The sequence below is a fragment of the Pseudoliparis swirei genome, chromosome 4 (genome assembly GCF_029220125.1).
Source record: "Pseudoliparis swirei isolate HS2019 ecotype Mariana Trench chromosome 4, NWPU_hadal_v1, whole genome shotgun sequence".
NCBI classification, from domain to species: Eukaryota; Metazoa; Chordata; class Actinopteri; order Perciformes; family Liparidae; genus Pseudoliparis; species Pseudoliparis swirei.
The window spans coordinates 12331026-12355148 of NC_079391.1; the positions used below are offsets into that span (position 1 = coordinate 12331026).

Below are 24123 nucleotides of genomic sequence, written 5' to 3' on the forward strand. Positions count from 1 at the left end.
TGGGAACTAAGTGGCACTTGGTTTGCAGAGATGCCAAGGATGAGTTAGATATAATGAGCAGACCTGGCTTGCCCCCGATGGCCCAGCACGGTGCTCCTCCGGGGCTCGTCTCACCGGGCCGAGCATGCTCTGAGACAGAGCGAGCGGACCTGATCCTCCCTGCTGGGCGGATAATGAGGAATTCTGGGATCAGCTCAGGCTCTCCGAGTCACCTACATTCACGCAGAATGGAGTGTGAGGAACTTCATTGCAGGAGAGGCATCACACACCTCCAGAATAATCCCTCATTTGTTCCCCTGCCATTGTCAGTGTAAGACTACCGTGTTTTCACACACATGGTAGTGAAATAAGTCCAATTATTTGATGTCCTTCCTCAAAAGGAGTAACTGCCGAAAGTGTAAATAGTATTGATGCAGGTATGATGAGGGAGGGAAGAGCTCGTTTTGAATTAGGATTTTAGGTTTGGGTTGGTACAAACTGGTTATATATTCATCGGGGGTCGCTATGGAGATGTCTTTCAACCTGACACAGTGGCAGGGATATAACATGCAAATGGGTCAACAAGCACGAATCAACCCTGGTTTCGTGACTCTTCTGCCGAACCGGATGAAACACTCCTTCTTTATTCAACAGGTGTTTCTATTATGGATAGTATGGATATTTTCGCTGATGCAATTGATTTTAATATGTTGTTAATGAGACGAGAGAGAGACGAGGAGCGAGAGACAATAGACTGTGAGCGTTGTAACAACTTGGCTCTGGACCAAGGCGCTACCAGAAATAAAATTGACTTTGGTCTGATTTTTATGTAATTCTGCCAATCAGCAGTGATGTGTATGGAAACTACTGTTGCAGACCTGGAGAGATGACCAGTGACAGAGGTTTCACATCAATGGTCCACATCATTTGGAAGCAGGTTCACTAGAGTGTACACGCAAAGTGTGATGCGGCTGAAAGCTACACACATGAAGTGTAATGTAATGTGGTGTTTGTGATGTAGTAATGTAGGTATGTGGTCTTTGTAGTGTAGTAGTGTAGTGGTGTGGTGTTCATAGTGTAGTAGTGTGGTATTTGTAGTGTGGTGTAATAATGTGGTGTAGTAATATGGTGTAATGTGGTGGTTGTAGTGTAGTAACGTGGTGTGGGGTGTGATGTAGTGTAGTGTGTGTAGTAGTATGGTCTGGTGTTTATAGTAATGAGTGTAGTGTAGTAATGTGGTGTAGTAATATGGTGTAGTGTAGTAATGTAGTAGCTTAGAAATGTAGTGTAGTGTAGTAATGTAGTGTTTGTGGTGTAGTTATGTAGTGTTTGTGGTGTAGTTATGTAGTAGTGGTGTAGTGTAGTAATGTAGTGTTTGTGGTGTAGTTTTGTAGTAGTGTAGTAATGTGGTGTAGTGTAGTAATGTAGTAGTGTAGTAATGTGGTGTAGTGTAGTAATGTAGTGTTTGTGGTGTAGTTTTGTAGTAGTGTAGTAATGTGGTGTAGTGTAGTAATGTAGTAGTGTAGTAATGTAGTGTAGTAATGTAGAAGTGTAGTAATGTGAAGGTGGCTGACAGTGGTGGAAGTGGAGGGGTTCAAGCTGTAAGCAGTGCTGATTCTGACCAGACTGAGAAGATGGCAAAGGATTTAATTTAATATATATATATATATGTATATTTATATATGTATATGTATATATATCTATATAATATATAGATATATATGTATATTTGTATATATGTATTTATATAGATATAGATATATAGATATAGATATATATATGTATATTTATATCACCTGCACCGCAACTTTATCTTAAGTGGCAAGTTTACAGGTGAACAGTTCATCCTTTAAATGTTGCTGAATCCAAATGCTTTGCCTAAATTAACATGGTTTAATACATTTTAATATAATGGAAATGTAGTTTCATTGTGTTATTAATGTTATTTTACGGCATATCATTTTCAGACCTGTCTTGCTGAAAAGTAGCTAGACAAAATGGTCAGTGAGTCTTTGTTTGTGATTTTCTGACCGTCAGTGGAAGTGTTTGCTCTGAAGGGTTGGAGAGCCGGCCTGAATCAGGAGCACACGGGTGTGTCCCTGCTCTGAGGTCTGTGTGAGGCCCTCTTAGTCGGGCTTCTGGTTTCAGGTTGCACATTCCCAATTGGCTGCTTTTGTTTGACTAAAACACAGTGTGACTCGGGGCTTCTTAAAGATGCAGTGTCACTTTCGTTTTCTCTTCGAGAAATCATCTGTTTCGTGCTGATTACATCATATTCCATTGATGAAACACTTTTATTCTGATGAGGTCATCTCATACTGATGGGACCATTTTGTGTAATCAACATATGAATGGAATCTGAATGCCAGTGTTATTCTCTTATCCAGAGCACAGGGGCTACACTCCACCGCTAACAGAGACAGTCCTCTCTTTCTCTGCTATTTGTGGAACAGAGAAAGGTTTCAACACTGAACAGCATCCCTGTGAACAAAGGAAGACTGTTACCATAGCCATAACATTGTCATACTCAATGCTGTGTTATGGTATGACCCCAATATAATGTATGACCAATCATACTATTATCCTTGTAATGTAGTAGTAAGTGCATGTTTATTACATTGTGACTATCAGGGGTATTGCCATTACCTATTTGGGGCCCGCCTCTCTCCAAACTTGAATTCAATTACAACATTCAGTCCAGATACCCTCAGTTTGAGCTCATGATTACCAAAGAAATTGAGACAGAGGAGCCCAAAGTTTGACTTTTCATTTATGTCTTCCTTTGTGCTCTGATGCTGAATTGATCCTGAGAGATTGAAAATATTGATTTGACTCAGTGTCTTACTTGTGGAGAAGGGGGGGCAGTGCACCACGTTCACACATTGGGACTCGCCACACAGCCAGTTCCTCGGGAGACTCATAATTACAGCCGTCCCTTCAGATTAGTCCAGCAGCCTGTCCAACTGTGGCTTCACTCCCTGGTCGTTTATTTCATCCTTTTCCCTCTCTTGAGAGGCACACCTCGGCATAATGGCCAGGCCAGCCTCGACAATAATGTATGTGATGATAAACACAGCGGCTCCTAATTGATAGAGTGATTCAGACAAGGGCTGCCTGTGCAAATTGGTCCCCTGTGAGTATATTGCAAAGAGTTGAAACTAGTGGGTTTCAGCTCTGGCCTCAGCTGAGAGTCGTAGAGCTGGGAGAGAGGAAATAGAAAGGGCTGGACCTGCTGAGTGATAAAGAGGCTGTCGTTGCCTCCTCAGCCCCGTATGAATACAGGCTCAGTTCAGCAGAGGTCGGCTGCTGTAATCCTCTCAGTGTCTCCAGGAAGGCTCAGGTTAGTGACCTGCTGCTTTGTGATGTCTTGTAAGATTTTGAGAGAACACCTCACCTTTAATCCCCCACTGTTCAACTAACACATTAGCTCAACCGCTCCTGACCCAGCCCAAGCAATAAAGCCTTTTATCCAGCTCAATAAGGTCATTTGAAGTTGAGTATTGATTTCTTTTGGTGTCCAGAGAAAAAATGGATTTTTAAAGAGCTGTTAATTACAGTTGCACACTGCATTATGTAGAGAACTTAAATGTACCGTTGCTGAACCGTGAGTGATAATTATGAACTTTAAGTCTTAGACTGTAATGTCCCACATATTAATGAATGAAACAAACATTAATATTTCCATCACGTTTTTTTGTTTGACTGGTACTCCTTTTAATTATGTCATCTTGTAGCGCCATCTTCTTCTGTACTAGTTTTAATGGCCTCCAATGAGAGAATTAGCACACTGTTTATCTTAATTCACCTAACTTCTAATATTAACATAAGATGGAAATTAAGCAGTGGATTGAAATGACTCATTAATTAGCTTTTTCTTTTACTGGTTCATTTAAATGTTGTTAAAAAAAATTAAATATATTTTCGGATGAAAACTTGATCAGTGAAACCAAATTTCGTTGTGATTGAATATTCAGATGTGTTCTATGTAGTGCTGTTTTATATTTGAATTCTGATATAAGCTGATGACTTCAGCCCTTTGTTCACCAGACATATGTTTTACGAGACCAAAAGACCCTTCTGTGCAAATAAAAGCGCACATGACAAGGAATAAAAATCAAAGCCTTTGCTTCCGTGGTCATAAAATAGTGACAGGTTTTAAATTCACAGTGCATGGATAATGTTTTTTCGAAGGTAAAAACTAGATACACACAAAACAAAAACCCTACTCGCTGTCTTGCCTCTATTGGTCTTTAGTTCTCAGGCTTGGAAATAAACTGCTCTTAATTGTAGGCTTTCTTGTTTTTATGTCCTTGCTTTTCTTGTCTAAATAAGGACTGAATAGACATGTTGCCTGTGGATATGGGTGGAACACTGAAAGACCCTGTGAGCATTTTATGAGAAATTAAAAACATTTCTACATGTAAATTAGAGAATGTTACAAAATTACCACAATCATAAACGTGTGAAATAAAGTTAAAAGCCCAAAATATATTACAAAAATGAAAAGTTTGATTATGTGTAGATACTTGGGCTTCAACATGTGTGTGTGTGTGTGTGTGTGTGTGGAGGAGGGATTTCTCATGGCTCTCCAGGGTTTTTCCTGGGTCAAAATGGGTCGCTGGTGCAAAAAAAAAAAATTGGCTACGCGCGCTGTACCTACGGTCTTGCCATATCATTAGCACGTATCTAGCATTTGTCTTTGTTTTTTTTTTTCTTTTTAAATAATGGAGCTTATGCTTGCTTGATCATTTTGCTTCCACTCCACTTTATAGATAAATAGATAGGAAATAGATTGACAATTAGAGATGTTTTTGTGTTTTGGTGCCGATCACACGCCGACTCTGATCCTCCGATCCCGAATCGATATTCGACACCACCGAGTCGATTGCATTCTATTTACCTGTACTTATTGTTATTGCCTAGGAATATATAATTATAATATACCTCAAACAAAAATTAAAAAAATTTTCTTTTTTTTTTTAGATTTTTTTAGGACTTTTGTGAAAATTCCTAATTTATATGTATTGATTATTGATGATTGCAGATGGGATTTTCAGGAATGTATGGTCTGCATCATTCATTCTCATCTGAAACTGAAGTCTATATACAATACTATACTGTTCTTATACAAAAAAATGACTTATTTTTTTTAACTCTTGGTACAGTAAAAAAAAAATAAAAGCTAAATCTCAAAGCTAAATCTCAGAAACGACTTCTAAAGATACAAAATCAGTTCATTGTTTTATTGTGTATGTTAGTGTATGATTTGTCGACGACATCTTATGAAAAAAAACGTCCGTTTCTTTAAAAAAACCCGTTCTTTCTTTACAAACCAAATGTTTTGTTTCACATAAATCCTTCCTTCAACATTTATCAAAACCTCTCGTCTTGGGCAGTGCATCAGAACATCATCATGCCATCAGTCAGACATGTGAGGAGTCGGGAGAGACTGAGTTGTCCCCTCACGGTCGCGGGGATCTCGCCGCTGCGTCGGAGGATCGTGGACCCTCCCTCGATTGCGTGTCCCGTTGCGGTGCGCCCGTGGATCATTTTCGTCTGATTTTTTTTTTATCTTATCGCCAAGTTTGAGTCGGCTTGAGAACGCCGATAAAAACCGAGCGCCGATCAAACCCGATAATAGAATATCGCTTCATCAGATCCGGCAGTCAGATCGGTGCATCCAATTGTCACAGTTGCGTGGGTTCGTTACGGCTTGTTGAGTGAGCTCAGCAGCTGCAGCTGGCCGCCATGCGCTCACGCGCACTCACAACAGACGACAAGACACAGCTTATCAACACGCTACAAGCTATCAGTATCATAAAACACGGACAGAGGTTGTTTTTTCCTTATTGAAACATTTTTTTTTTTTTTTTTTTTTTTTTTCATTTTTTGCCCTGCTCTCAGAGAATGGGCTTAGTGTTTGTGATCATCGTTGCGTCACGCATGCAACGTCTGACCTTGAAGTCTTTCTTATGGACCCACGCTTCCTGTGCGAGGGTTCAACAATACGAGACGTTAAAGCTTCCGTAACAAGCAGCTAGTGGACTGGAGTCAAATGATATGATCAGTTGACATGATCGTCTGACTTCCACAAGAGAGTTCACTGCTATTGGGGCCTGAGTGGAGAGAAAAGACTGAATCACAAGCGAAAAACACTCATATTTTGGCTCTGGCTAGTTGCAGCCATTTTTAGATTTAGTTGTAATTGTTGAGGCCTACATAAGTGATATGTTGTGTTCTCACCACAACAGGTATATTTGATTAATTCCTGTGAAATTATTCCCTCATCGCCGTGGCCTCTCATCCAGGGATAATGTGATGCTAAACTGATAGCATAGAGTTTTCACTCCGAAAAAAGGGCATTGTCAATTTTCTTTCAAGCCACAGGTTCTCCTCTACTTGGCAAGCAGTTTCCCATTACTATTGCCAGTAAAAGGCTTCCTGCCCCTGCCTGCTATTCCTAAAACCTGGGTGTATGCCTTCATATTGTTGGTTTAGTCTATTGTGATGCTAATGTGTGCCTGAGACCCTGAGTCATCTATCACGGATGACAGGAACGCTGTGGCCATTGTGTTGGCCCACCACCACCACAAACACACACACACACACACACACACACACACACACACACACACGCACACATACACAAGAAACAAACATATACCGGGCTTTCGTTTACATAACTTTAAAGAAAATAAAAAGGTTAGCACCAACAGACTAAACCAAATGTAAGCAGAAATATATATGGGGAGTGATTTAATAGGGCTGCAACTAACTATTGATTTATGTGTTGATAATTTATTTAATTAATAGATTTTTTTGTTTCTGAACAATGGTGAAAAATATAACTTCAAGTGGCATCTTTATGATTTGAAAGTGAATATGAAAAAAAAATCATATTTGACAGAATTCAACCAGAAAATATTTGTAATTTAACCATTTACATTTTTTTTCGTCATTTGATAAATCGGATTGTTTCAGCGGTCTATTGGATCTTTGCTGCTCTCTTTATAAAACAGTATTGTTCGTGATGTAGAGACGTATAAGAGCTGCAACTAGTGATTATTTGTCCTGCCAATTCCAATCATTTACTTTTATTAATCACTATGTCTAAAAATGTTTATATATAATCACTAAGGCGCAAGTTAATGTCATCAACTGTATTGTAATGAATAAATGCATGGTTGGTTAATGATAGCTCTGTCTTTACAGTCCGGGCAGCATCATGTGTACTCTGTTCTGTGAGGCAGCCCTCTTGGGCCCTCGAGAGGGATAGAGGGATAGAGGGAGAGAGGGAGAGAGACAGCCGAGTGGTGGAAGCCACACACATGTAGGCAATCTGCCGACTGATTTTCGGCCAGGCCCAGCGCCGTCTCATGGCAGAGTGCTGCGCCAGATGTGACTGTGGTTGTGCCTGCATTAGAAAGAAGTGCTGTTACAGGAAATGAATGCTTTTAAAAGAGGAAAAGAAAAAAACTGGATGAGAGCAGTAAAGTATTGTTTTTGCCGCTCAAAGGACAAAACCAAGCCAGTTAAATTGTTTAATATGCCATTACTTAAATTAGGCCCAGGGTTTATGTTGCACAGGTGCATAAAGGCATTGCTCATGAATTCAATGACGTGGCATTATTTCATTCAATGCTGCTTTACTAATTTGGACATTCAAAAACAAGCCATGTAAAATTCATCTGTGGTATGGATTTACCTGCATGGTGATTCACTTTTATTTGAATCTATATTAATTTTAGTTTGAATGCAGATACAAAGCTGGATTAATTTTTTAATGCTGTACTTGATTTCTGTAACATGAACTTTATAATCTTTATTTTTAATTTCAGCAAATTTAACATGTCTATTTCAGAAATGTCACTCAAACTAAATTCCAAGTATGTGAATCCCAAAACCTTTCAACATGAAGAAAAGCTTTTTCGAACGGCAAAGATCCTGAGCTGAAATTATTAATTCATCAGTCAGAAATTTATTCTGTCACTGTTTTCATAATCTTATTAGTAACTTATCAAACACTACATCCAACTCTAACTTATAGTTGTATGTGTACTGAACATCTTTGCACTTTTGGACAATTAAAACAAGATGTTCAAATCAAAGTTGTGTGTTTATGTGAGACCACGCTGCCAACAGCCAGAAGCGGACTAAAAATAGAGTTTGATAACCGAGCGTTTATCAGCTCACCGTAAAGCTCACGCTTTGGTGTCAGTCCCTCGGAACTGAAGAACAAAGGCTTCATCCAGGTTGTAACTCAAAGTTCGAATGTCAGTACATACAAGTTAATATGCCGGGAAATAGTTGTTCCAGAATTTGAAGGCATACATGGATTTTACAAACACCTACACTGAATAACAACAGACTGAAGGACAGCTTTCCCCCAAAGCCGTAGCCTCATCCCCCCCGACCTCTCCACCCAACCGTAGCTGCAAATACTATTACTCACTCCCCAGTTCCCAACAGCTGCTCAAGACAAGCCAAGTTCACGCTACACGATATTCAAAGTCGTCAGATCTCTGGACTGTTCACGCTTCACAACGGGCCGTCTTAGTAGTTTTCACACTACATGACTGACTGGCTTCAAGGGGTCGCACACGACAAGACCCTCTGCAAGAAGTGACCCGGACATAGCGTAGTCATGCTTGCTGATGCTATGGTCGGCTTACATGTTCACACGTCTTTAATATTTACCCTGCGCTGATCAGTCACTCTGCTATGTGTGTTGCTTATTTACGCAAACATCCAACAACCAACGTGCAACAACAATAATGGCAAATGCATCACCGAGCACACGCAGGTATGCTAACGGCAGCGTGACCCTCCGTCACGTTTCCTCTCAACCCTTGCTGTAGATTTGAGGTTTTTCCTCTCAAATTGTCTGCAGGTCCCTGACAGACTTCCTGACAGATCCATACATTTAGCATGCTAAATATCTAAAGAGTCTGCAATGCACCAGTAAGCCTCTCTGATTGTGTTTGTGAACAGTTCACACCCAAGGCTCTAACGCAGATGTGCAAACTGGGCATAATGTACCCCAGCACTTAGTTATACAAGTCTCTCTGCGATAGCTTTTTAGTAGTTATTATCTTCACCAGTTGTATCCATTGTCTTGTTTTCTTGCTGTGTTCACATGAAGTTACATGCAGACTTTTTTCATTGTATGGTTTCAATGACTTGAATCTTAAATCTGTATCAGTATGGTGGGTGATTGCACTCTTTTTCTATCTGGAGTTGTCAGTAAAGAAGGAAAGAAGTCCAGGGTGATAATCACATTTTGTAAATAGCTATGGCTATTCAATAAATGTCCCAAACATGGTACCACTACCTGCATTTTGCCAGGTTATTGGTCAATGAGAACGGAAACAACATGCAGCCAGTTTGTAGGAAAGACGGCCTGAGTTGGATTGCTGTGTATGAAGTGATGTTATTTACAGATGGTAAATATTGTTCATGTAAGGCAACCTGTTTATTGGATTATGTAGCAGTGCAGTTAATATCAGATAGAGAGAGGTCCGATACCTCTCAGAGTGATCAAACTACTTCTTTGCCGAGATGGAAACAAAATGGATGAGATGTGACTGTGGGATGCAGAATACTAGAACACTTCTTGCTACATGTGTTGTTGTGGTTCTAGATTTAGGTTGATAAAAAGTTGATTTAGACAGGATTTAAGGCAGAGTAGGAAGTTATTCCTGGGTGTGGTATCTCTGAGGTTGGTCCTCGGTGGAGTGTGACAATACACTCCATTGTTATTCACAACAGAGGGAGCCTGTCCCAGGTTCCAAGGAGGAAGGATGCTGAGGGCCAAATTGGATTTCTGGCTGAATGAGGAATCAGCTACTTGGGGTCGGTCTCGAGAAAGTTGAGCCACCGTCTCTTTGTGGGGCTGTAGCTGGAGTGCCTTTCATATGTCACAGATCCTCCAGAGTTATTGAGATTCAGAGGAGAGTCCAGGCTGGCCAAGTGGAGGGTTCCTTCAGCTGCTCAGCAGCACAAATCTGCTCAGGGGTCACACTATACATATTTAATCCCTTTCCTGCTGAGTGACAGGAACACCGCATAAAGAGTTAGTTTTCCCAGCCCTCTCCAGTCAAAACAAATGCAAGAATAAGCCATCTAGGCAAATAGTAGACAGGACCGGCCATTGGTTAACTCTTCAAAATCAAAGTTTTGATCAACTCTGCCCTGTTTGAAGATGTCTACAAGGGGGCTCAGGCCAAAAGGACACAGTAGATGCATCTGCAGGCTGCATTACACATTTGTAAAATAAAATGTAAAATAAAAACATAGATCTAATTGTATTGAATTTTAATTTCTCAAGATAATGGTATCCGATACCAGGTCGGCCTATTGTCACCGTAACCCAATCCAGCTATTTGAATCAGTATCTCCCCAGTGAGAGCAAAGCAAACCGGGTCTGTAGCACAGCTGAGGCCCACCGTCTCCTGTTAAGTTGCTGCTGATGAAAACCAAAAATTTCCTGATTGGGCTGCTTCAAAATAAAAGCCATTAAATACAAATTTTACAAAATAACAGTGGACTTTTATTGTGAAGAATTTATAGGAAATATCGAATCACTAAATTGAGTTTAAGGGTGGCGTTTCGTCAATTAAACAACTACAGGGAAGAATAATAAGCTGCAAACATAACAAAGAATTAATAGGGAATGAAATGTATTCATCTCACATTTACAGGCGTTCATCTGACCATGAAATATATCCGATCACGGTCTGATCAGCCAGCCACGTCACATTTAGGTGTCAGGTGTAAACAAGTATGCGGCTGAGTTCCGATCTGCTGCATTGTACTCTGGAACGTTACAGAACATATCTGATATCAGATTACAATGCTCTCTATCAAGCTCAGTATTCACTTGATTGGATCCCCTTTTGGCAAATTAGCTTGATTTATGAGTTGAAACTGAAATCTTCTGCTGCAACCAAAACATACTGAAACGTCTGCAGTGTTGGTGACACTCAGCATTTTCATGGAGAGATGTTCACAGCTATGTGTTACTGGTGCTGCAGAATCGAGGAACGATCATAACTGGATTTGATAACAAGTGCACAAACGTTCTGGAATTAACATAAGATAACACTTTAACAAAAATCTGAAATATCTTTGCATCCTATAACTTTAAACCAATGTTTTTTATTATTTTGCTTCTACTACTTATTAGTAAAAATTGCTTTGTGTTATTTGTGGGGGCCAATTGTGTTATTAGTTTGTGGGAACATTTTACACATTATGAATGTCGGGTGGAAAAAGCAGTGTTGTGTCGAAAGCATATTCAGTTGTAAATGAGAACACGACAGTTACACTTTTTTTGAGCAATTGTTGTTTTGCAGTGCAAAGGCAGGCAAGAAAAATGAAATGCAGGTCAGCAGGACCCACTGAGCATATTTTCCAGCCTGGTAAAAAGAATGAATTATTCAACAGTAAGCAAGCTTTCAGCTGGCCATTTGTGTGCTTTGATCTAGGAATCGGGAGTTTGCATGAATGTCTGTATTGTCATCTTATGCTTCCATAGTGTGTGAATGAGTAAAAATAGTGCCAGCCCCCGCGTCATCTGGTAAAGTTTACACTGCGTGTGCTATCGACGGGCGGGCCGGCATTGTAAATCCCCAGATGTTATTTATTTGTCCTGTGAGATCACATGGCTGGGTTCAGTTCAGCGTGAAAACCGCTACGGGGTCAACCTTTTACACACGGCGCCTCGACGTCAAAGCCCACCCACTCCTCTCGCCCACCCCTCCCCCTCTTCGCTCAGTGGAACAGTACATTCTGTAGGTGTGGCACGCCGCCAGGTGCTGCAGCTATCAAAGATCTCATGTTGTTGACAAGTTTATACCCTGTGGTTTTGTTTAAATTCTCAGGTGAAAGTTAAGATTTACCTTTTACTCATTAACCCTTGTGTTGCCTTAGGGTCAATTTGACCCGAATCAATATTACACCCTCGTGTCGCTTTAGGATTAATTTGACCCCATTCAATGTTTAATGTCGGTGTTCTTTCGGTAGTCAACAAACAAACATAAAGTGCCTCACACTTAAACTTGGAAAACAATATTAATTCTAATAATTTTCTGGAGGTTTTAATTGCTGGCGTCAAATTGAACCCAAAGGGTAAAATATGTTAGTAAATATAAAGGTAACAGGAGGGTGAAACATTGAATCGGGTCAAAATGACCCTAAGGCGACAGGAGGGTTAAATATTTAATCGGGTCAAAATGACCCTAAGGCAACAGGAAGAGTCTATCAAATATTACAATAGCCTAAAAAACATTTAAGTTTTTTTAAAAATCGGCACCTTTTTTTAAAAGGATCAGCCTTAATCTTAAAAAAGGTAGTATGAAGGAAATGTTTTAGGTTTGGAACAATTAGTTGATCAATTGATGGATAAAACATTTTTTTTTTCTGGTTTTCTTTCGTGATTTGGAGTTTAATGCCACCATGGACTCTGAGACGTTGTCATTTTTCAATATTTGCTCACATTTTATAGACCAAACAATGTAGGTAGATTAATCATTACTTACAGCTTTACAATATAGATGTGGTTGTAATTGAATTGTCTTTAATTTAGCGCTCCTGAGCAGCGCACAAGAGCCCTAAACATCACACTGGCTACCCTATATTTCCATCATACAATCAACATGCAGATATTAGCATATATCAGTGTCTTCTTGTCTATTCTTGTCTAAGTATGCAACATGTCGCCTATATTCTGCTCTTTCCTTTTTTTGGGGATGTACTCTTGCAATTTGTCACGCTGCGATCCGTGATCTGCTGCCATTCATTGAAAATGCCTTTTCTTCTGATTACCTTAGACACGGCTTATTAGCACATGTGCGGTACATTGTGGTCCCATTGTGTCATAACAAGGATAAGGCCGTTAATTGATAATGATGTGAATGTAGAAAAATGTTTCATTATATTGAGGGTTTGGTGCATTTTATAGAGAAGAGCAGATCCATGGCATTGATTGGCTACAGCTAGACACATAATTAGAGTTCCTCCTTACCTATAATTTGTGTAATAGTTTTTGTTGGCGGCATGTTATTACCATATGAAAGGGCTAAGCAGGGGTCATGTGCATTGCTACAGCAATTAGAGCAGAGCTGAGGGCAGAAGAATGTTTGGAGCCGTTGTTAATTGGAAATCTCGACAAAGCTATGCTTTAATTATAATTTCGTCAGAGCTGCAGTGTTTTAATCCCAATATATTCAGTTGCTATTATTTTCTGTAATAGTATGAACCGCTAGGTCTGTTTCCTTTCAAAGCGCCGGGCTTTGAAGAGAATGAGACTGAATTAGATTAATTTGAAAGGCTGTGCTGCTGCTGCGAGTTCCTTTTCTTTTTTTCATGCTTATGGCTCTTTGTGTTCTCACTGGGACACGGGATCTGGTTTGTTTAGGAGATACACATATCATCTGATTTGCATCCACCTACAATTATGGTTATAGTTTGCTTCATAGCTTTGTGTTAGTTTTTTTGACGAATTTCTAAAAAGTTGTAGCTTTATGAATTAATATATACCTCATATTGTGGCTAAAGCCACTCATTGTCAGCCTGCTTTTAATATCCATTAATTACAATATATATGTTCGAAATAGGTTCAACGGTGTTTATTCACTTGGTTGAACGTGTTTCTGATGTTAACTCAGAGGTTTGGAGATGTTCTAACACACAGCTTGTGTTGAAACTAAACCATGAGCCATACAGACACACTGAGTAAATGTAAAGAGACTACATGAGTCTGTTCATGGCGGTCTTGTGTTTTTGTCTTTCTTGCTTAAGTATTTCCCCTGCTCACTTGATTTTATATTTAATTTATCTCTAAATCTTAAATTTTTGTTGTTGTAGATGTTTGGTATTTTTTGAAATATTTTCTTTTTTACATTTTTAATTGTTCTCAACATACAGGTCGAAATGAACTGATAGCCAGATACATCAAGCTTCGGACCGGGAAGACGAGGACTCGTAAGCAGGTAAGACAAGAGAAGCGACGCCTCTCTTGCATGAGTGTCAGTCGGCTGTCAGATCTGAATGCAGGCCGACGGTTGCCTTTGTTTCCTGACAGAGAATAACACAATGCTCTGCTTGGTAGACTTCTGAGGCTGACAAGTCCCTTGTCACAGCTGTGTTGCATGAACAGATGCCCCGAGATTATGACATGACATTTTCTGAAATTGTCACGTATTCGTACATGTATCGTGTAGATTAACGTAGCAGTTATTCTAAAAGCATATAAAGTGCAGCTTTTCATTTTCTATAGCATAGCAGCTGCAAAACATAAACATAACAGCATCAAAAAAGAGCCACATTGGGTTAACAGTGCAAGTATTCTGCTTCATGGCTAAAGTGTCGAGGTCGTGCACTTGGTCGCAGTAGAAGCCTGTATTAATAGGAAGGTGGAAGGCTAATAGATCGGTACAATCTCTGATCAAAGAGTATTCGCTGAGTGCATCCTGTCCTCTGCAACACACTGTGTGCATTGCAGACTCACGACTCTTACCCCAGCGTTCAGCTCAGATTTCTGAATCAAGTTTCGATTAATTTATTAGTCTGTGCTGTAATATGTCATGTAAATATAATGCAAACTATACAGAATTCATGGCTCTTAATCTTTCCCATGTATGTATTTGTCATGGGAATAATAGTACTAAAACAAATAAGTACACAATGTATTTGTTAATAATGAGCCGCTTTGTAACAGTATGAAACCAACTTATTGATCGTCCCCCTAAACAGGAAATCCCCTGTATGACCACTGCGTTGAATGGCAATGATAAACAAGCCAGTGACTGCAGTGACATTCAATCACTGTGTGAATTGATCAGTCTGGAGCAGAAAGGCTGTGTGGTTCCTCCGTGACTCCTCGGGAAAGAGAGAGAGAGATGTTTACATCTACTCCCAGAACCACTGTTGGTTTGATTGCATGTTGTATTTGTGTGTAATTGCTATGTTGTTATGTTAAGCTGCAATTAACAACGATTTTTATTAGAGATGAAATGGCAAGTCAATCGAGATAAAATGTATCAGCAAAAGATGTGATATTGAATCATTGTTTGTCTTTTTCTTTAAGCTAATTTGTCAAAGATGAACCATAAACTGGTTTTGTAAATCTACTATGATAGTCAATTCAAAATCTTTAGATTTTGGGCTGAAGGTCGGACAAAACAAGCTGTGTGAATATGTCCAATTGAGATATAGGAAGCACTTTTTTGATATTTTTTGTTATTTCAAAGCCCTAAAAATATATTGAAAACATGATCGGCTGTTTAATTAAATATGAAAAGAATTGTTACCGACACTCCAAATATTCTTTAACAGCTAATCGGCTGATTATTTTCTTGATTGTTTTATCAATGAAATGCCAGAAAATAGTTTTTTCCCAGAGACCAACATGACGTCTTTAAATGTTTTGTTCCGTCCAACCAAATGTCCCAAACCCAAGATGTTGAATTTATAATAACTAGTGCAGCGCTGGTTCAAAACACGTACAAACCTGTTCGAAGCGGGCTGAATTCTTGTCCTGTGGTGGTGCTGCTCGCAGCGTTCTCGAGAACTGCTCAATCAAACAACTTCACACTCGATACTGTAGTCTCTTGAGTCCTCAGCAGTACACCTGCCGGGACATAGTTATGTCACATATACACACAGGCCACAGATACTCACGGTGAGAAACACCAGTGAAACAGGCTCGGGTTCAGGAAGAAACACCAGGGGCAAACTGAAAGGACCCCAAACAACTAAAGGTGTATTATATATATGAGAACTATTGGATCATGTTACTATTGTTCCTCAAAATAACTTAGAAAAGGCCCCAAACTTAAAATATATGCAACGCTGTACACTACTTACTGTATACTTCCACTACAGAGGGAACAGTGTACTAATACATTTAGCTAACGGAGATACTGGTTACGCTGAGTCAGATTTGACCAAATAAATACAACAATTAATGTTGCATTATTATTCATCAAACTATCCTGCATCATAGAATTAAAAGCTCCACCTTAAACAGACATTTAGTAATTGTAAGTAAATTGTGCTGATAATGCCTCTTCACAGTACACATTTAAAAAGCAGGACTTTTACTGTGCAGTATTAGCAGATCTACTTCTACCTAATAGTTTTACTTCAGAAAGAATGTTTTGAGTGATGTTAATAAATGCTGAAAATATGCCACTTTATTAAGTTTTAATATGTTTTCATGTGGGAAACTAACCATTTCGATTACCAATATGTGGTCAGTTTACTAAAAAAACTCCTATTTGGAAATTTGCTGCGATAATTTTTCGAAGATGTGTGGCTCCTTGAAACCAGCGTGGCCATTGCTTCACATTCTTCACTGCACCCATGATGTGAACAGTCTGCTGTTAAAATTATACATAATCCGTTATTTTAAAGGCAGTAAGCGCTGGCCGCCTGCCCCGGCTTAGTGGAGTTATTTTGCCAGTTGCAACATTGTTTGTGTTATAAGTAAAAATATCAAAAATGTACACAATTTGAGTTGAAATGCCAGAGCTGCGCTGTTCGAGTGTCGGCTAGCCGCGCATGCTCGTTGACTCCAGGAAAGTTGGCTTATAACGTTATCCAGCATCCTTGTAGCGTTGGACAACGTGCTTGTAGCCCTCAAGCTCCGACCCTTGCAGCTACACAGAGCGATGTTTGCTTCTTTATTAAGTTTAATAAATTTGAGCGTGTAAAGTGTCCAAATTGCACCATATTCGACAAAGCACTCCCTTGGATCCTCCAGCAATACACCTGCCAAGTGTGAAGTAGATAAGATGAGCGATTCTCGAGATACTGTATGCAAAGAACACAGAGAGACGGACAGAAGAAAAAGACAAACATATTCCTTGTTTTATAATTAGATATGAAACACACAAATCCTTGCACGGGAAAAGATAGAGCCAGAGAATGCTTCACATTTTTGCTTGAGAAATATAAAATTATTTAAATAGTTGTTGATTTATTTTCAATTGGGTAATACTTTCAATAGTGTATGTATCAGCCTTAAGAGCAAGAACATTTTAGATTTTGAATAACATTCAGTACATCTTTACCTGCAGAGGAAGCACTTTTTAAATCACTTAGCACCCACTAGGAAATTCACCTTGGGTGTGATTTGCATGGATAGTGTCAGTGGAAACGCCCCTCAAACCTGTCAACACACATTTCTCCCAATTCTAACTGTTGCACTCCTGAATGTTTCATGTGAGAATATTAAATAATTTAGCACTGTGAATGTTGGAGTGTAAACTTGGCCTGTGAAATGCCACGCCAAGCTCCCGTAAGAATACTAGACTAGCCAATTCTCATTCAACACACAGCAGATCGCATCTGTGTGCTCTTAATGTGTGCCAGAGGGGCCTGCATCCTCCTTAATCAGTTCACTTAAGTGACGACAACACACAGCATAACGCTTTATTGGCTGTTAGCTTAGTGTAAGGTTTGGAGATGCTTCTGTTATGCACCATTTCTCCCTCAAGTGTCTGTTAAACAAAGAAATGTATAATCCACTTTGTACTTTTTTTGTTTTTTCTTGTTTTTTTATTTTACGTTTTCTCTTTTTTTTAATGGAGGTGTCTAGTCACATACAGGTCTTAGCAAGAAAGAAAGTTCGAGAAATCCAAGCAGCCATTAAGGTACGTCTGGCTTTGCCCAGTTGCAGGGGGCTTTTCATTGCCATGGTTACAGGCTCTTCCTTTGTTTTCCTCCCCTCCCCTACCCCGCAGGTGTCTAGTCACATTCAGGTTCTTGCCCGAAGGAAATCTCGTGAGTTTCATTCCAAGCTTAAGGTATGCGCTTTTCTGCTTTTGGGCTTGTTGGTGGCGGTGAGACTTAACTTCCTGTTTCCCGTGGTGACACAGTGAATGCCTGGTGCTCTGATTCCTGCTCACCCACATGTTCTGCTGACTCTGTCCACATTTTCTAACCCCCTCCAACTTCTCAGAGCAGTTTTCTTACCCTCGCTATGACGTGCTGTCACGGTCCTTTCTGCTTGTTTTCATCTACATTGATTCACTTTTCTTTACGGGCCTAAAGGAGAAGAGAAAAGACATTTTGTTTACGTAAATTAATAATACAATTGATTATTATCAATCACTCTTGGTGGTATTTAAGCTAAATGCTAACATCATCATGCTCCCAAAAACAATAACAACAACAAACAGCTTACATGCTGATGGTGCCAGGTATACTGTTCACTATTTAATTATTTATCTGATGGGCTACTGCATGAAAAGTCAGAGGATCCTCAAAAGTAATATCAATTCATCCTCAAGGAGACATGAATGTTTGAACCAAATTTCATGACAATCCCTCCAACAGTTGTTGAGACGTGTTCCTCACAACCATAGATGTCAACCTCATGGGGGCACTCTAAGAAAAGTCTCATTTGTACCACATTTCCTGTTAAAGGGTACCTGTAGTGCAAAACAACAACGTGCTACATCCATTCGGCGCATCAAATAAATCATATTTACCCCGCCGCTATTGTCAACAAGTCACGCATAGCCCGAGGATTTACATTTCTTTGTCAATTTTGCTAGTTATTTACTCATGTCAAAGCTAACTATGACGTAGAGTCGTTGAAAGGAATTCAGGCAATCCGGAGCCACTTCTACACGCGTTGCTTCTTGGGATAGATCGGTGGCCTCAAGAATTACACAATCTATATCAGGGGTGCTCAATACGTCGATCGCGGCGACCTGCCAGTCGATCGCGGCGTAGTATTGGTAGATCGCATGACATTAAAAAAAATTGGCCCGCCCCCCTGTCACTTTCTCTATAGCGCCACTTTACAGCAGCAGCATGTCATTTCTGTCTCTACGTGTTGCGTTAACAGTCCTCTGCCCGCCGTCTCGTGCGCGGAGCTCCGACACCGGTTTGCGCGCATCGGGACGGACGGAGCAAAGAAAAGTCACTAGCCCCCCGAACATGTCGGCCGATCATTGCATCAATGAAAGACATCTCCAGCGCTGGCTTATGCGCGATGTAGCTATCAAGCTCACGCTTTTGTGTGAAGCAGATGAGGTCTAATGACACTATATCATCGGACATAAGTTTGTGCTCTTTACAACAAATGCACTCTCTGTCTGTTTTTTGTGGCACACATTTCCCACAACTGCACCAAACGTCCGCCGACTTGCGTGCACGGTCCGCACGGTGAAGCATCTGGACCGGCGGTCCTTCGGCATCAACTTCATCAGAATCATCGCTATCATCGCTGTCACAATTCACTAAATGGGGATAGTCTGCTTTTAAAGGTTCAAACAAGTATCCAGTTGCTGAATCAGACAATCTTTCATCGTCCATATTATCAATCTCTCAGCATTTGTTTGCGAGCGCTCGACGTTGTTTATATTGGTATCTGAACACATCCGCTGTGGCTGGCTGTCGATCTCTCAACGATTTGACGTCACACCACCCGCGACATATTCAAGCTCCAGTGCAATGTCGCATGTCAGAGTTGAGGACTTTGAACAGCCTAAACTACGTATTGTTATTGAATACTGGACCGTCAGTGCATGAATAACCTTTAGAAACACATTATCTTTTGATCTGGCTACATATTCGCTTTCACTACAGGTACCCTTTAATCCATTTGAAATTCCAAGAAATTCCTAAAAAGAATGTATATATACATATATATATATATATGTATATATATATGTATATATATATATCTTGTATCTGGCTGGTTTATTTACTGGTCGGGCTCAAATTTGTCCTCTATGCATATTTGTATAATTTTGTAAAGTCACTATCAAAGTGTGCAAATGTCGGGAAGCATGCTGGGATTGGCTGATGGTGAGCGGCCGAGAGCAGAAGGTCCAAGGAAATCGGTCTGATGGCTGCCTCTTGCTGAGATGCTCTCTGCTTTCTTGTTCCCCCTCCTTTTTCCTCCTCCTTCCTTCCTCCTTCCTCCTCCCAGTGCCATGGCTGTCAGCCGCTTTTCTTTCTCCCACTCAGATGTCGTCATTTCAGAGCGTTCTCGTCGATTGTTTCACAGTAATGAATTATGTTAAAATCCCTCTACAAAGCTTTTCCCAATGGCAGATTAAAATGGGACAAATTCATTGTGAAATAATCTTGAATAATATTGACCTGTAATGTAATGTTTCTCGTGAAGTAATGCTTGTATACCAAAGGACACCTCACCCATGTGCCTTTTTCTTCTTTTCGTGGGGAGCCGACTTCATGTGTTGTGTTGACTTTTACACTTTGCTCTAACACGAATAATGACCCCTCGTGTGTGTGTGTGTGTGTGTGTGTGTGTGACAGGCAGCTTTGCCTGGTCTTTCAAGGGCACAGGCGGCTGTCTGAGGAAAAACAGACAGCTTTTGTTTGAATCCCAGTCTTTTCCTCATTGAAAGCAAATTAGAGTGTTGGGGCAGAGAACACAAGTGTGCCCTTCATTCCAGGGGGCATCAATGAAAAGCTGCTGTTCGTCGGTGGCATTTTTGTGAAATTTCAGTCATTATGTTATTGTTCTGTTGTTTTGTCTTGAGTGATGACTACTGATCAGATTGTGAAAATTACAGACAGCAAGACGTTCGCCACAGAAAACAAGGATGATTTGTAGATAGACATTTCATGAAGTGTTCATTGTGCGGGGGGTTGTGACACACATTGAAGAGCTGTTTTTTTATGTTTTGTAGGTCATGGACTTTGTCATGCAGACTTAACAGTTTCATTAATAAATGTCGAATTACTCACAATAAATTAATATACAACAAAACCTTGTTTTTTTACATTTAGGTTACAAACATGGTAAGTATTCATTTCTTTTTTGTGATGTTGTCTTTGCTTTTATTCGGGCCTTCTTTCACCTTCAACTGCTAGTTCTGCATGTGTTCTCCTGCCGTAGCGACACAGTAGCTGCTGCCCGGTGTTTTCCAGTTTAGTGGTTTCTCATCGTGTCATCATACTGTAGCTTGACTCTGCTCCACCAGCATGCTTACCTTTAGCTTCTGCCACCAGTGATTGATTCTGCTTGTGTTTGTTGTGCGTATGGGTTCTCCAGATGTGCACTCTGATGCAGTACCTGAATTTAGAAGGTTCAGTATGACTGTATATGTAATATGACTTTGTGAATGCTCATAAACAAAGGACTACGTCCAAAACAACATGCAATTTACCATTGACATTTTGACATGTCCTGATCATTTTAAGACCACTTGTCCAAAGATATAAGGAACTAACCAGTAAAGGGAAAGTGTATTAACCAAGTAGGACCGGTGTCTAACAGTTTTACTTGAGACATTCCTGACACTGTTTAGATGTGTTTTGACTTGCAGACAAACACAGCCTTCATAGAAATGCTGCTTTATTAGATTTTGAAAGTATTGTATTGGTAGTCAACAAGTAAACTATTGTGCAAGTGCATACCACAAATATTACATTGTATATTGGAATTGAATTGTCCTTGTTCAGCACATTCCTGTGGAAAACACTTAAATAGTGATGTACATGCATCCTCTTTTAACCCGCTTGCAGTTTACTGTTGTGAAAGAGGTCGCTGAAGCTTTTAGTGTGTTGTTTGGAGTCTGTTTGTTTCTACCTCTGCCACATGCCCTACCTTCCCCTTCTGTGCGAGTGCTAAGCCTTTTGTGACTGCTGTTAAAGGACCAAGCCGTGAAGGACAAAGCCCTCCAGAGCATGGCCTCCATGTCCTCGGCTCAGATTGTTTCTGCCACGGCTATTCACAACAAGCTCGGCCTGCCAGGCATCCCGCGCCCAGCCTTCCCGGGAGCAGGGGTAAGAGCCTTGTCGGCACCCCACTATTGATCCATCCTGTCCAGCTTCACCCAGGGCGGCCATGAGGCCAACCACACCGACACACGCGCCAAATCACATTACACACCACAGCTTTGCATAACTGCTACTATCAGATAAGCACAATATCAAATGGAGTGTGAGTCAAGATAACTACATCCTATGAACACAGAGCGATGGTCCATTTTGATCACAGTTGTACGTTCTCTGTTGTTTGTTTTCTATTAATTTATGTAAATCTCCAGTTATGGCAGGGTATGTTATCGGCTGGTCAGCCTGGATCCTCACAAGAGTAAGTATGAAACTTCATCTAAGAAAACTTGAATTCACAAAACTACCTTAAAGCAAAAGATTTACCGGTAATATAGTATGATTATGGGTCTGTCATTCTCTATTCCAGTATTAAGCCGTTCACCCAGCAAGCCTATCCCATCCAGCCAGTCACAACAGCCATTTCAAGTAAGAATTTACCTGATTAGAAAACTATTAAGGAAAAAGATGACCCAAAACAGACATGTTGTATAATTGCTGGAACTGAACTATTCTAAATGCAACCTCACGCTTTGGTTATTGGACAAAGATCCAATAATGTGCACCACATAGTAAAATGCGCTAACTATTCAAACTTGCTCCATCTCCCCATGAACATTCCTCTCCTCGGTAAAAAGCAATACAAAAATATTTGTCGCTGTTGAATCTGTTTGTTTTTAGTTTTACTGTGAACATTGGCAGATTAACACTGTTAAATGAATATGTTGATAGAGAGAGATTAAAGTACTTTGGACCCCAGTTATAGCTGGGGTGGTCGCCAGCAGGTGAAAGCCAACCCCAGATTCACGCTCGGTTCATAACGAGCTTTTTCCGCATGGTGTTCATCTCACTATATATGGGTTTTTGGCCATTTTCGTAGCTTTCTCTTGGATGCGTGCTTACGACGTGGCACCGTTTCTATAGAGGTTGATGCCCAGAAATGTCCCGAACACAGCAAAATAAGATAATACAGGCAGGGGACTGCCACACACCTCGATTAGATGAAGTGATTATGAGTTCTAGTTCATAGTTTTTTATGAAAATTGCCCTCATTCTTATTCTCATTCTTAAAATTCATATTTTGTTTTGCCATTAAGTTCTGATAGCACCTAAGGTTTCATTGTAATTGTAATAACATTTACTTTTGTTATAAATTCTTTTAATCCTTACATTCAACATATTCAACCTCATTCAGGAAGTTTTGTTTCTTCTTTTAAAACTCAACTTCCAATTCACAAGATAAGCACAAACCACATATTTATTATTATTACGTGTTTTTTGTGATTTAGGATTGGTTTTCATTTATTAATCTTGTGTAAAAGTTGAAAATAAAGCATTCACATTGGAGATTTATTTGAATATTATGCCCACAAGCGTTGCACTGCTGTGACCGTAAACCTGGTTTCAAGGGCATGTACATCCTTAATGTATACATAAATATGTATTTCCTTTTTATTTGTACAGTTTGTGACTTGCTGAGCATTTATTATATAATAAAGAGGACAGTAGCTAATAACCACACCAAGACAAACCTGACCGATGTCACTGACATCAAACAGTATCTGATATATATTTTTTTGTAATCATGTCTTAATATCAACCTAATCTATCCGTGTTGTAAAACAACCCACAGACGAGACAAAATGTTGTGTTATTGTGACGTTGCCGTAGGTTACGAGACCACAGCAGCTCCACCTCCGACAGCACCGGCGTGGCAGGGCCGTTCCGTCGGTACGTCTAAACTCCGACAGGTGGAGTTCTCCGCCTTCCTCGAGCAACAGAGAGACCCAGAGACAGTGAGTGGAGCCTTAAAGTAAAGCATGACACATCACTATCTCTTGGCGTTCATTCCCACCTCTTATCATCCAGTCCTTTCCTCCGTGAACACACTGGGAGTCAGCAGAGAGGAGGCCAAAGCAAGCTGAGAGGGGAGAAGCCCGGCCTGTAGGGACACACAGCATGAAAACCTGCAGACATAATAAAGGACTGTATATTAATCAGTACCTTTTAAAAGAAATGCCCAAACTGTATGCATGCCGGACGATTCACAGAATAAGAGTGTGAGTTGACAAATTCAAGTCTCACATTTTTTGTTTGCTTTAGCAATTTTTAAATGTGTGTCCACATTTTCCTCAGCGCTTTCTTCTGGTGTCACTACGGCATGACAACAGCCATTAATTTTCCATTCAGCTTGATACTTGAATTTGTTGCATTTGCCCTAAAGGCTCTTTGCTGGATATGCTGCTGTGTGAGCTTTTAAACTGAAGTGCAATACCACCGGGTTTCATGCGGTCGCGACGAGGCCGACGAACCTCTGAAGAT

At 40.2% G+C, this 24123-nt stretch overlaps 1 protein-coding gene across 5 annotated transcripts in view; it reads left to right on the forward strand.

Annotated features, from left to right (window-relative positions):
- Positions 1–24123, forward strand: part of tead1b (TEA domain family member 1b) — a 40585-nt gene that overhangs the window by 8955 nt on the left and 7507 nt on the right. For 2 of the 5 annotated variants that reach the window (XM_056413193.1, XM_056413196.1), the window contains exons 2-9: positions 13906–13970; positions 17574–17636; positions 17727–17789; positions 20755–20766; positions 21622–21753; positions 22017–22063; positions 22172–22230; positions 23473–23597. In XM_056413193.1, coding sequence (XP_056269168.1) covers positions 13906–13970; positions 17574–17636; positions 17727–17789; positions 20755–20766; positions 21622–21753; positions 22017–22063; positions 22172–22230; positions 23473–23597 — 566 coding nt within the window. Of the gene's footprint in view, positions 1–13905; positions 13971–17573; positions 17790–20754; positions 20767–21621; positions 21754–22016; positions 22064–22171; positions 22231–23472; positions 23598–24123 lie in introns of all 5 variants that reach the window. The other 3 variants (XM_056413192.1, XM_056413195.1, XM_056413194.1) reach the window with 3 other exon arrangements.